Consider the following 14270-nt stretch of genomic DNA (forward strand, 5'->3'; position numbering starts at 1 on the left):
ACGCGACACTATTCAACTTTGATTCCTCAGTGGTCGCAAAATTTAAATGTCCCGATTTCGTGCATAATCAGATTAAAATCACCAGAAAAAGGCAACGTTTACACGGATGAACAAAAAAACTTTACTCATCATTGACTATATAAAATTATCCTGCTCATCTAAATATACACATACGTACAGATCAGAATATTACTTTATTATTTCATTTTGCCCTAATTTTTTTAATGTCTTATAGAAGGCAATGTGGTGGGGCGGCACCCTAGCGCCCTCCATGGGTCAGCTGCCACTGGTGCAACGCAACTTTTTGGTTTTTATGTTGAAGGTTGTCAACTACGTTGGGTGCAGAGTGAAGTATGAATTCATGCATTCATCCTGCCTGGTTTCAGAAAGGCAAAGCCGCTGCTGTTGTTTGCAATGAATACACTGTTAGACGGCACCACCAGGCAAAATATGGCACCTTCAGTGTGGCCTTTCCACTCCACACAGAGGCCAGCAGTGCAATCGAGCACTGGCAGCAAGCTGGCACAGCGCGAGCATGAGGATTCACATCTCAACAGAAAGTTACCAGAGCGTCATTGAAGTGTCTTTGGTACTCGTGAGGCCATTCACTAAACAGAGGTCACGGTGACAGTTGAGGAGGAACGAGCTGCTGATGAGCTGATGGATGGAGTCGTTGCCTCAGTGAAACTGATGCTTTCTGCCAGGTCTGCTACCCACCACATGGACGCGCTGCATGATGGATCCCAGACACGACGCCACATGGGGGCCTCTCCAGAGATTTGTGAGTAAACTGCAGAATCCTGTTAAGCACTTTGGATCATAAAGAAGGTCAGTTCAGCTTGAAATTCATGCATTTTTGCATGCAAACAGAGAAATAAAAATACTCATTCAATACAGCCACACAGTGAGTCTACACATTTATATTTTCCCAGGTAGAGTAGACATCCAGGTGGTAAAGAGGGGCTCGCTCCACATTCAACCTGATCAGGAAACCACAGTCAGAAACAGAGAGGCAAGGCAAGGCAAGGCAAATGTATTTGTATAGCACCATTCATGCACAGGGAAATTCATAGTGCTTTACAGAGCTAAAGAGGGAATTGAAAGTTAGAAAGAGTTCAAAATCAAATACGTGAATTAAAACATTCAAAAGTCATTTAAAATCAATAAAACAGTTCAAAATTAATTTGAGGCAGGGACAACTAAAGATCTCTCATAAATAAGTTATTGCAGATTTATTAATCTTTGTGAATCAACAACATTGGTTAGCATTACATTAGCAACATTAGCAGGCTAGGCTAACCCCACCTGCCCAGTCATGTGGGTCATCTTGGCACAATCGGAATTCTAACTGAGTCAGAATTCAGACATCTTCTCACATCACACAACCCTGCCTGCCAACATGGGGTCATTTTCAAAAGTTATAAAAGACCTCACTTGATCACCTCAGACATTTCAACCTTGGTGCAACCTTTGTCAGAGGAAGACAACATCAAAACACAAATAATCCCCGTTTCTACACAGAGAACGGTATTTTGTTGTGAACAGGTGAGCTAAAAGGGTTTGAATACAAAGCGGTCGTTAGTTCCTGAAGATGTCAATTATATCAGACACAGTATTGAAGTTTTAAATTTGCTCCATTGAAACAGGGTGAGGCCGAATATTAACTTTGTCATCAACCTTATCACGTCTAGTTTCAATTGTTGATCTTTCACACGTAGAAAGAGACGTCTCGCTCGTGTTCTCAATGTCGTGTCTTTATTTCAGTCTCAGAAAACCAACTATGGCTTACAGAGACGAACTGGTCCATGGAAGCATTCTGCAGTCTGGAACCTCCACCTACGAGGTCCTGTGCTTTCTGGGACAGGGCGCCTTTGGCAAAGTCATCAAGTGTAGGAGGACTGACAAGAACGGCCATCAGAGAATAGTGGCCCTCAAAACCATGAACAGAGATGATGCCAGACGTGAGGTAGGACATTCAACGCTGCATCATCAGTGAAAATACTTGGCACAGTGGTCCAATAAAGGTTATGACCCAAAAACTCAACTTAATATCATCTTTTTCATACATCTGCAGATAAACATGCTGCAGAAGATAAAGAGGCTGGACCACAGCTCTCTCTTCATCCACTGGGAGCAGGCCTTCTCCTTAAACGGAGACGCTTGTCTGGAGTTTGAGCTTTTACAGCAGACTCTGCACAGCGTCATGGAGGCAAGACGCTTCAAACCTCTGAGTCTGACATCTATCAGGCCCATCATCCATCAGGTATGTTCTACAACATTCCTTCCACAATTCAAAAGGGGTCATGATGGAATACTCTTGTCCTTGTGATCCATTCATGTTTTCTCCTTTAACACTCTTTCAGCTGGCAAGTGGATTATGCCATTTAAAGGAGGCCCAAATTCTGCATAGTGACCTCAAGCTTGATAATGTCATGCTTGTGGACCATCAGAAACAGCCCTTCCGCATCAAAATCATTGATTTTGGCCTTGCCCTTGAAGCCTGTGAGGCAGAGCAGGGCACTACTCTTCAGTGCCTTGCAAACCGGTAAGGAAGTGCAGCAATAATTGATCTCTTTGTGACTGTATTGTTGGCCAACTATGTGAATCTACTTCATTGAAGGTAATGGAAGTACTTCTCACGGTTCATGTGATTTTTTTCTGTTGATTCTCTCTCAGTGCTCCAGAAATCATTTTAGGGCTGCCATACACGGAAGCTATTGACGTGTGGTCTGTGGGCAACATGGCCGTTTACATGTTCCTTGGAGAGTTTCTCTACCCTGGGAGCAACGAGTACAACCTGGTAAGTTCCTCTTAAAGTCCACTGTGTGTGTGCATGTATATATATTTATACTGGTGTAGTTGGAAGTTGTTTGGGGTACAAATACAGGAGTTCACAGTATCAAAATGAGTGCTTCTAAGTCCTCTGTGTTGACTGCTAGCATGAGTTGACTTTGTGCTCTACCTTCAGCTCAGGTTCATCACTGATACCCAGGGTCCAATTCCTCAATTCATGTTGGAGTCTGGATGGAAGACTGCCAACTACTTCCATCAAGATGAAGACGGTCTGTGGGAACTCAAGGTTTGTACCTCCTCACTACTGCTCACATCCAACTGAACCACACCACATTTTTGTTCTTTCTCTGAACTCAAAAGAGTTCATTAAAATGTGGTTCTCTTTCTTCAGACACCAGAGCTCTTTTGTTTGGAGACAGGAGCCATGTTCCTGGACACCAGGAAGATTGAGCTCAGCTGCTTCGATGACCTTCTCCATGTAAGTGTCAACTGTCAAAATGTGCAAATGAACATATTTTTGGAGTGTAGCTCAAGCACTCCAGTCAGAGTTGAAGATACCCCTGACCTTGATCCTTGTGTGTTCCAGTACGGTGCTTATTTGCAGGATCCTGCTGATCAAGCAGCCCAGAGGTCTGATCTACAAATGTTTGTCGATCTGATCAAGAAGATGCTTCAGCTGGATCCCTCAAAACGGATCACACCCCATGAGGTGCTGGAGCACGCGTTTATGTCCATGGAGCACTTACAGGCTCATAGCACCACCAGCACCTAGTAAGTCAACACTCTGATTTCATTCTAAGTTTGTGCTCTCTTCTTCATCAGGAAACACTCTTTATGTTTTGTACTTGCACATCTGATGGAATGTGTTCTTGTCTTGCAGTGCCAAGACCTGCATCCAAATTGCAAAATTACCCTGGATTGCCCAGACAACCCAGCAGAGGCCTCCTCTTCCTTCCACCGGACAGAAGCGGAAGAGAGATGCAAGTGATGATGGTAAGGATGGGAATTCCAGCCCAGCACCAAATCCCAAGAGGCCGCGTGTTCTTGCAACAAGGAAGCGCAAAAGAGATGAGGCTGACCATGGAGGTGAAGATGGGAATCAAAGCCCAGCACCGAAAAGGATGAAGACCGATGGGCCTTCACACAGGTAGGCTCCCCTTCTTGACCTGATCATAATTAGAGGTTTTAATTTATATGACTCACTTTCAACATCCTAAAAATTATTTTACAGAGCCGGTGATACGAGCCTGGCCCAGCCCCCCAACCAGGGCGTCACCTGTAAAAAGAAGACCGATGGAAATTGCAAGAAAAGCAAGAAAAGAACTGATAAACAGCCTGAGAAAAATCAGAAGAAGAAGAAGAAGAAGAAGACAACAAAGAAGGCTGCAGCTTGTCCAGCGATGGAGGGAGGAAGGACGGGTGAGTGGACGTGTAGAGAAGCTAAATATCAGATCAGAGTTCTCTGACGACCCACTGAGACTTTTTGTGTTTAACATGTGACTGTGATTGATGTTGACTTTCAGAGCCTCACCAGGAACCCAAGCAGGAGAACACCAGGACCGAAAACCTCCCATCATCCCCCTCTTCCCTCCCTACCCTCATCCATATTGCCCCCCCAAAACCTGCTCCCAATCCCATCCATGTGTACTACCTGCCCCCCAGGATACCCCCCATCCAACCCCCCACTCATCCCGTCATGCCCCCTCTTGTTTATTACCCCTCCTTCATGCCCCCCAGTCAACATCCCACTGGTCTCATCATGCCCCCCCATGTTTACTACCCCTCTATCATTCCCCCCATTCAACGTCCAACTCGTCCCATCATGCCCCCCCATGTTTACTACCCCTCTATCGTTCCCCCCATTCAACGTCCCACTTATCCCATCATGCCCCCTCCTTTTTACTACCCGTCTATCAATCCCACCATCCCTCCTCTCTCTCATGCCTTCATGCCTCCTCTTGTCAACAACCCCTCCAGCAATCCCACCCCCCTGTCCGGCCGTCATACCCCCTCCTGTTAACTCCCCCTCTAGCCATCCCTCCATCAGACCCCCCTCCGGCCGTCATGCCCCCTCCTGTTTCCAAACACTCCAGCAGTCCCACCAGTCAACCCCCGTCTGAAGTTGAAGACCACCGCCTCTCACTCCAGCATCCCTTCATCACGATTCGATAACCTTTTGGATACGGAACTCTTCGGTGGACCACGACTCCCAAGGACGTACCCCTATAAGAGACACAGATCAGGACACGGATGACATTTAACTCCTTCATTGAAAAAAGGGTTTGAGCAGCTACAGTTTAGCATCATTATGTCAATGCCTGAGAAAAACCAAGGACCCAAAAAGTTCCCAAACATGAACTTGGCTGCTCCCTGAAGGTCCTGACTCAATGTCAACTACCCAACGAAATGATGCCTGATCAAAATGATAAAATAACATATGAACTGAAATTAAATGAAGACATTCATATGAACTTAACACTCAAGAAGGGAATTCACAACGATCATCTTCACCACTATGAGTCTTCAGCCTGGAGGTTTTTCAAACAGGAGCAGCCACCAACATCCTTCAAAATCAAGAAAAAGAAAGATTGATATCAAGAACATTGAGCTGCACTGAATGTCTAAAATGTGCTTGAAAATAAAATGTAATGGAGTTGATGTCGCTGTCTGATGTGTGTTCAGAATATCACCAAGACAATATTGGGTTTTATGGCCCTTCACAGCCTCAGTAGCCTGAAGGCAATGAATGCTATCGATGTAGATTCTCCATTGTATCAATGTTGAGGAATAAAGTGCCTTTTCAGAGGTGAAACCATTTGTTTATCAGTCATTTTTGTTGTAATATGACATGAAGAGAAGTGTTATAAATCTATCTCTAAATGAAGCTGACGCCCTCACCTTCATGATCAAATAAATGTCCCTGCTAAAAGCAGGAAATCTTTGCCCAATGCTACCATGCTAACATTGCTACATACTACACCGCTACACATCAAGCAACATTTTGCTGCTCGTACGTTAGCATGCCAAATTGGTAGCAACATGCTACTATTTTAATGTTGATACATAATGTATGTTGATACATACGGGGTCTTTCTGGGTGAGTCTCCACGTTCTCCATGTTCCTGCGTGGGTTCTCTCTGGTACTCCAGCTTCCTCCACAGTCCAAAGACATCAAGAGGGGACCAGGTTAATCCAGACTCTAAATTGACCGTAGGCGTGGCTGGGAGAGCCAATGCTTGTCTGTCTATATGTGTTGGCCCTGTCATGGACTGGTGAACCCTCTCACCCAAAAGCTGCTGGGATAGGCTCCACCCCCCTTGTGACCCTTAACAGGAATAAGTGGAAGACAATGGATGGATGGATGGAATAACAAATGGAAAGGCAGCTGTTGTTGTTAGCATGTGAGTATTTCGCATACAAGAGGATCATAATACACTAAAATGTATGTCTTTCTCCAGGTGGCTACCTGTTGCTGTTAACATTTAGTATGCTAATGTGCTAGCAGCATATATTTCAGGATAAACATTTGAATGAATGATAGCAATTCACAAACTTATTGGTAAAAGTATGCTCTGTATTTTTAAAGCATGCTAACATTGCTACATGACAGCAATCTGCAAGCGAGCTGGTCCTGCTAAAATGTTTGGAACTTCTGATGTGGAAACTGTTGAGCCTTGATGTTGACGCTGCTGCCCCCTCTAGTGGCTGTAGAGAGAGAGCTCTGGTCACCCAGCAGCCTCTGGTTGTGAGCCCTGGACCTCGAGATGAGAAATACTTGTGATTACAAATATTTAATGATTGATGACTATCAAATAAAATTCTTAATTTGGGCTTTTCTCATTCTAACTAGAATTCCCAAAGGGAGAGACGAGATTGAAGCAGCACAAGGTTACAGATCATAAAGATGTGATTTTAAAAGGTGAACAGGGGACAAAGCAGATTGAGTTGAGTGTTTTGTTTGATAAAAAAGTACACATTTAAATCTTTATTTGTAACTCATTTAAAGCTGTCGTCCGTCACTGCTGTCACCTTCTTGTGTGGTCTTGAGGAAACACAAAAGCACTGTGGATAAACACCGTCAGCTCCTCTGCATGATGTCAGCCCTGGTGATCTCACACCGACCCCATCACCAAACAACACCGGCTTAAAAAGGCCCACCTGAGCTGGGACTCCACTGGGTTGCAGCCCTCTGTCTTTGTGTTAATAAATGAAATGACTGGTACAGAAAAGTCCTGCTGCAGAAATGAGAGAAAGCCAACACACACACACACACACACACACACACACACTTTTATTCAGGCTGAGATCAGCAGCAGCCCTGTGTTACCAGTACCTGCCACTAGATGGTGGAAACAGGCTTCTGTAAGATCGACGTTGAACAAACTTGTGACGTCTGCTGTGCCTCCACACAGGTACAGTTAATTCAGAACTGTTCAGAAGCTGCCTTTCTCTGTTTTTAGTCATTAAAATAACCAAACTCTTTCATACCTTCATCCAAACTACAATAGAAATCAGAAAAGACAATAAATTGCATTAAACTGCAGGTCTTAATCCATAAAGATATCACTTTGTCAGACTCTTGTTGCCGTCAGGCCAGCAGTGACTGCGTGATGACCATGTAGGCTCGTAGTGTAGCATGGAGCGATGGCTCTCACTCTACCTCATATGTTACTGGAGCAGAGTGCCACCACACACACACACACACAGTGTTGATGAATTACTGTGAATTGGCTGGAGTGAGGACAGCCCTCAGAGAAGAATGAACTTCATATTTCTGATGCAAATGTGTTTTAAAAGTGTGGTTGAATGTTTCAAATGCTGTGACACAAACACCAGTGGTAAACTGTTGATGAGTTCAGTGTTCCAAATTATTTTGTTGTTGTTGTTGTTGCAAGTGGAACTTACCACAACAGTGGTGATAGATGTTCTGGCTCTGCAGAGCCAGCTGAGGGAGGCTCAACATGGTCGGGAGAGGTCCCTGTCAGCTCCCTGACGTCACGGGCGCTGAGGGCTGAGGGAGGCTCGAGGCGGGGGACTGGAGGCTAACCCTAACCCTTGAGACAGGGGCTGGAGGCTTGAGACAGAACCCTGGAAGCTCATGACTGGAAGTGGGACACTGGAGGCTCGCGAGTGGAGACAACAAGACGTGTGACGAGACACAAACAACGTGAACTAAAGACAACGAACACTCTTGACAACTGACACGAAACTGATGACAAACTAAGACTCATGACAATGACCTGACGCGGACAAAGGGAAACACAGAGGTAAAATCCACAAGGGAACTAAGCGCAGGTGGTGTCATCACCCAGGTGAGACACATGAGGCAATCACAGGGAGGAGCACAGGCAGCAGGACACTGACTTCACAACACAACAGGAAACACAGGACAGGGATCGTGACATCATCACCTCTCTCAAACAAATTCAACAAAAAATGAACATTATAAAGTGTGTAAATATTAATGGACAAGGCCCTTATGTAGAAACATATACAGTAGCATATATGTATATATTAGGGGTGTTACAAAATTTCACGTCATAACATTTTATGACGCTGCACGGTGGTGCAGTTGTTAGCACTGTGGCCTCACAGCAAGAGAGTCCCGGCTCGTGCGCCAGATCTTTCTGTGTGGAGTCTCCATGTTCTCCCTGTGCCTGCGTGGGTTCTCTCTGGTACTCCAGCTTCCTCCCACCATCCAAAGACATCAATTGGGGACGAGGCTGATTGATTCTCTAAATTGACCGTAGGTATGAATGTGAGTGTGAATGGTTGTTCGTCTCTGTATGTTGGCCCTGCGATGGACTGGCGACCTGTCCAGGGTGAACCCCGCCTCTCGCCCGTAGGTGCTGGGATAGGCTTCAGCCCCCCCGCGACCCTTACTAGTAAGGAATAAGCGGAAGACAACGATGGATGGACATTTTATGAAATAAAAAATGACAAAATTATTTCAAAGATGCAAGAAATGTAAAAAAAAACAGTGTTGCGCACCACTAACTGATGATTTCTGGCCCTCTCACCTACCGTACGCACAAATTAGAAGATTTTTTTGATTTTTTAAAAACACTTTATTTACATTTCACAAAATTCATTTCACATTAACTGCACGGAGTGCCTGAGAAATTACTCAGATTTTACTTGAGAAAAAATATACATTTTACCTATAAAAATAAAATATATATTTTACCTGAGAATAAATAAGTAAAATAAATAAAATATGCATAAAAAAATCAAAGAGACACTCATTCTCGTAAAAAATGTGCAAATTGCAGTTTGTCTTTAAAAACAGTGCAAAGATACTTTGGTGACACAAGTTTTTAAAAGTGTCTCGATCATTGATTATCTTATAAAACCCACATTTTAGCCTCAGTCTGCCTCTCATCTTGCAGCACCACACTGAGGCTGCTTCCTGACCTGCTTTATCCTCCACCCTGTTTTTTCTGGACACATAAATTGCCAGCTTCGCTTCGCCAGAAATAAAATTTAGGAGCTGCCATTTTTCCTGACTGGTTTTCTGGTACCCTGCACCGTAAATGAACTTTGTAACACAAAGGTTTTCGTTAAATAAATTAAAAACATTTGTAAAAAGAGTGAAGGGCACTGTGAGTCTCTGACACTCACTAAAAACATGAAAAACTGTCTCGCGGAGGTGACAGAATGGGCACTGGTTTGACACAGCAGGATTAAGAACAGAAATGAAAGCGTTTGAGGCGATGGCACCATGTAAAATTCTCCACTGGAGGTCGGCTGTTCTTTTCTTGAGGGGAGGTTTGTATAAAATTCTCCACTGTGGACTCAGTCCATCTCCTCCCAGCCTGTCGGTCCATGCAGTGGCCGCTCTGCTACACAGTCCTTTCCTGTTCAACACGTTCACGCAGTTTTTGTAGAGGGTTTTTCTGTCGGCTGTGTGCAGGCTGAGCACCCTGGAGTTTTTTAGGAGAGGTCCATCCAGCTCTCCAAAATTAGGACTCATATATACCTCTGGGAAAGGACGATCTCGATCAGGTTCGGTGCCTCGGCTGTGGTCCACGAGGAGGCTTCTCTCCCTCCCAGAGAGCCTCTGCTTCCAAAAGCCCAGGACCTTCTGAGCTACTCGGGTGGACTGAATACCCAGCAGAGAGGCCACAGCCTGGGAATCCACCAGCGCCGGCCCCGCAGTGTACACTAGTTGTCCGAGGACCAGGGTCTTGGTTCGGCACAGCGCTGCCATCAGCCTGGATCTGGGCCAGTAAACCTGATGGAGGATCCATACAGGCGAGGCGGTGTCACAGCGCTGAAGCTACCAGGTTGTTCAGCCACAGGAACTCTACCTCTAAGACATTTGAGGAAGTAGCCACTTCCATTTGTTAATTTTTCCTTTGACGCACTCCCACTTTTTGGTCATTGCCTCGTTCCCCAGGAAGACACCAAGGTACTTTAGACCGTCTTTTCTCCAAGACAAATTCTGAAGCAGAACTTGGAGAGCGTCATGCCATTCACCAACTGCAAGGGCGTCACTTTTCCTCCAGTTCACCCTCGCCGCAGACAGAACATTAAAAGAACTGGTTAGATCCACATCCTTTTGCTAACAATGTCATCCACATAGGCAGATAAACAGTGCTGTTATTAAAACCAGGTAAAATCAGGCCAACAACGCATGTGCGAATTTTACAAAGGAGGGGTTCTAGGGAGAGTGCATAGAGCATCCCAGACAGCACAGCCCTGCCGGTGAAACGGGTGTGGTTTAGACTCAAATGCAGTACACCAGAGAACAGGAAGAGTTGGTAATGACCTTTATTTTCTCCACAGCAAACAAGGTACGGAGCAGTACAAGTAACCTCAGGATAAAGTTCGCTCTTCAGGCTCTAAGCCCTCACACAGTGTCTGGGGCTCACACGAGGGGAAGGGATGAAGCCGAATCCGGCTGTGGGACAGAGGGGAAGCTCCAGAGCCCCCGGCTCCAAACAGTTCAGTTCCCTTAGCAGGCAGGAGGACAGCCAAGGCCAGGCAGATGAGTAATTACCAGCAGAGCAGTCAGACACCAGAAACACCAAGGCTGAGCATGAGGTCGGGGATGGAAGGCAGGTGAGTTTACCAAGAGGCAGACGAGGAGAGCAGGTCGGAAACAGGCTGGGTCGGTACCAGGTGATCAGCCAGAAGAATACTGGAAAGTCTCACATACTGCGGAAGAACAATCTGGCAATGAGTGAAAGTGCAGGAGAGGCTTATATGCAGGGCTGATTAGGATGAGCTGCAGCTGTGTAGGCAGGTGAGCAGAGTTGGGCTGATGAGGTGGGAGTGGCTGGCAGGTAGAGTGGAGCAGAGGGAGGTAGAGTGGAAAGACACTGCAGCTGAGTGACAGGAGGGGGATGGGAGAAAGGGACTGTGACAGCCGGATGCCCCTTTGCACCCTGAAAGGAGCGCACAGACTGCCGTTGAACTTCAGTATACTCTCAATGCCATTGTACAACACCTGGATCTTGGCAATGAAGCCAGGGCTGAACTCAAACTTCTCCATGGTTTTCCAGAGGAAGTTGTGTTCAAAAGCCTTTTCTTGGTCTAGCAAAATGAGACCAATATTTCTGCCCAATGAGCTGGAGACCTCCAAAACATCTCGTATTAGGTCGACGTTGTCTACCATAGACCTGCCAGGCACACAGTAGGTCTGGTCCCGGTGGATGACCTGCTCCATAGCTTCTCTCAGCCTGTTAGCCAAAGCCTTGGACAGAACCTTGTGGTCCGTGCACAGGGCGGCAGTTCTTAATGTCCTGTGTCACGTCCCCATGGTCACAGGCATGGGGGCGTGGCATCAATTGTGTGACTTCCTTCCCTTCTCAGGTTGGAGCTTTACGGGGCGGAGCTGCTGACTAATTGGGAGCACCTGGGCCCGGCGTCTCCCAGCTATAAAGCAGGCGGCCAACCTGGCCGGCTGGCTCTCGCTCACTCCTCCTGGCCCACATTGGAGCGATGGTTGCGTTTCTTGAGTTACGTCTTTAGTTCTCTGCATCCATCACACCGCACACATTACACCCCCTGTACACTCATGCACACACTCGCACTCACCACTGACACTACTGATAACCACGCTCCATTGTACGTTATGGTTTGCCTTGTTTTGATTTTGCATGGTTAAGAATAAATTATTAGTTGTGTTTCATGTTGACTCCGCGTCTCCCTCCTTTGATGTCACGATCTCCGAGCCGGGTCGTGACACCTGCAAATTTCCTTTTTTTGGCAGGAAGGTTACAACCACCCTGCGGCAGGACAATGGCAAAGAACCTGAAGCCGGACATTCATTAAAAACCTCTAAAATATCAGGCGCTAAAATGTTCCAAAAGGCTTTGTAAAACTCGACAGTCAGGCCATCGAAGACGGGAGCCTTCCGTCCCTGCATGCTCTGCAGAGCGGCGTGCAGCTCCTCCATTTGTAATGGCCGATTCAGCTGCGAATTCGTCTCCGTAGAGACCTGAGGTAGTTCACCACAGAACCCCTCCAACAGTCCATCGTTCTCCTCGTACTCACTGGTGTAGAGGGACGAATAGAAGTCCACAGCTTGCCTTCTTATCTGGTCAGGCTCGGTTAGTTCCTTCCCCGTGTCAGAGAGCAGAGAGTGGACTACTTTTTTTTCTGCCCATGCTTCTTCTCCAGGCTGAAGAAGAAGCTAGAGGGAGCATCCATCTCGGTGAGGTTCTGGACCCGGGACTGGACCAGTGCACCCTGCACCTTGGTATCTAGCAGGTTGGCTAAAGCCATTTTTTTGGACTTGAGGATTTCAATATATCCCCGTCCTCCTGTGGAACCGCTGATTGTTTCTAGTTCCACAATCTCAGTCTCCAGGTCTTTCATAGACCTTCAGGTACTTTGTGTGACATTGACAGTATCCTGCTGACACAAGAGTTTCATCTCAGTTTTGCCGCGGTCCCACCACTGCCTGTGGAGCGACCCCAGCCAGTCAATGGTAAAGGCGTACTGATGTTTCTCAGAAGTCTTCATTTTCATTCGGCCATTATCCTTCCATGAAACACCGTAAGAGCTAGATAAGACAGTTAAATAAATACAATTAAATCTTAAAAACATAAACTTCATGACAAAACCATACTTAAGTGCATTAATGAATAACTAATTGACATCGACAACAATACATGAAGAAATAAGACAGCTCTTGTAACTCCATCAGCTTAACGTCAAAGACTATGAACACCGCTATACATTTAAACACTTCAAACACAGCAAATAAACCAAATTACACATCAGAGCAAGTTAAAATAAAACAAAACAAATATTTATCACACAATACCTTGTTCCCAATTCTGGCTAGGCGCTTAAAATTCTGAAGAGTGTCCTTTCATGGAGAGCGCAATCCGTTTTTAACCGTTCCGCCCGTTACAAAGCTGCGTCAGTTTCATTTAGTTATGCGATCGTTACTTCCGCCAGAAGAGCACAAAAAAATAAAAGCATGAATTATATACGTTTATAAAAAGGGGGGGGGAAACAAATAAATGCATACAGAAGCCGTTACCATATTGAAAGAAAATTTTTTTAAAGTTACTTACTGCCTGAGACATGTAAAATCACTCTTCCTGTGTCTAAAAGAAGTCCAAAATAACTTAACACCTCTCTAAAACCGTTATCAAATGTTAAAACCGAATTAAAATGCCAGTAAGCACTCTTGGGTAAAATATTTTTAAAAGCAACATGACATAAAACCAAAGAATGATTGGTAAAACCAGCTGGCATGATTCTACACTCCTTAAAAACATTAAAATGATGCTTCAAACAATAAAACGGTCAAGTCTGGCTCAAGAGATCCTATCCTCTCTCAGTTGGGACCACGTGGACTGTCATCAATCTGTGTGCATCCTTGTCCACACATCCAGGAGGCCGTGAGAGTAGACCAGCTGCTTCAGAGTGTGTTGGGAGGCCGGATGAGGCTCAGTTAAAATCCCCACCCAAGATTAAAAAATCCTCTGAGCCACAGCGATTCAATCGAGCATGAATTTTCTCTAGAAAGCTCTTCCTCTCTGTACCGTTGGTTGGAGCATAAATATTGATAAAAACCAGATTACGATGCTCAAACTGTGCTTTGGCTAAAAAACACCTCCCCTTTACTACGTGCTCCACCTCCAGGGATGATGGAGTAAAGGTTCTGGAGAACAGGAAGCCCACTCCACCACTGAGACTGGTGTTATGGCTCAAAACCACCTGCCCTTCCCACTCCTTGTTCCAGTCCGCCTCATCGCTCTCATCACTGTGAGTTTCTTGTAAAAATAACACATCAATATGTTTGATCCGTGCTGTGTCAAACACCAAAGCCCGTTTGTCTGGCGCCATTTACATTTAACGTCCCCACTCTAAAAGTAGTCGTTGTTTAGGGGACGTTAAAAACAAAAAAACAATGGGCCATAAAAAAATAAAACCATAATTCAAATTAGAGCCAACATCCTCATCACAATTAAAAACTAAGTTGCTTTCTCACTTTATTCATCTGTTTTTTCAAT

The 14270-nt window shown here is 45.4% G+C and overlaps 1 protein-coding gene and 1 long non-coding RNA gene across 3 annotated transcripts; one reads left to right on the top strand and one right to left on the bottom strand.

Moving 5' to 3' along the window:
• The first annotated feature begins 1380 nt into the window (after window positions 1–1380).
• On the top strand, window positions 1381–5419 carry LOC147258215 (homeodomain-interacting protein kinase 2-like). The gene is made up of 11 exons (XM_086207650.1): window positions 1381–1545; window positions 1765–1966; window positions 2075–2263; window positions 2364–2545; window positions 2677–2800; window positions 2969–3079; window positions 3185–3271; window positions 3380–3564; window positions 3674–3940; window positions 4025–4212; window positions 4317–5419. Exons 2-11 carry the CDS (start codon window positions 1781–1783, stop codon window positions 4811–4813), a joined length of 2016 nt encoding a protein of 671 aa, XP_086063776.1. The 5' UTR covers window positions 1381–1545; window positions 1765–1780; the 3' UTR covers window positions 4814–5419.
• A 927-nt stretch (window positions 5420–6346) lies between these two features.
• LOC147258216 (uncharacterized) lies at window positions 6347–8608 on the bottom strand. 2 transcript variants are annotated; one of them, XR_015116733.1, is made up of 3 exons: window positions 7699–8608; window positions 6823–7028; window positions 6347–6545 (listed from the first exon to the last, which is right to left on the bottom strand). It is a non-coding gene; the product is annotated as an uncharacterized LOC147258216 (long non-coding RNA). The 2 variants fall into 2 exon arrangements; XR_015116734.1 differs by having other exon boundaries at window positions 6347–6551.
• Window positions 8609–14270: the final 5662 nt, after the last annotated feature.

Source organism: Aulostomus chinensis, chromosome 7 (genome assembly GCF_037954235.1).
Source record: "Aulostomus chinensis isolate RoL2024-O1b breed Wild chromosome 7, RoL_Achi_v1.0, whole genome shotgun sequence".
Taxonomy (NCBI): Eukaryota; Metazoa; Chordata; class Actinopteri; order Syngnathiformes; family Aulostomidae; genus Aulostomus; species Aulostomus chinensis.

Bases quoted from the DNA above. Each gene is read 5' to 3' on its own strand.
- LOC147258215 (XM_086207650.1), top strand. From the start codon at position 1,781: ATGGCTTACAGAGACGAACTGGTCCATGGAAGCATTCTGCAGTCTGGA. The intron at 2,264-2,363 runs GTATGTTCTACA...ACACTCTTTCAG, and splicing joins TCAGGCCCATCATCCATCAG to CTGGCAAGTGGATTATGCCA. The intron at 3,080-3,184 runs GTTTGTACCTCC...CTCTTTCTTCAG, and splicing joins ACGGTCTGTGGGAACTCAAG to ACACCAGAGCTCTTTTGTTT.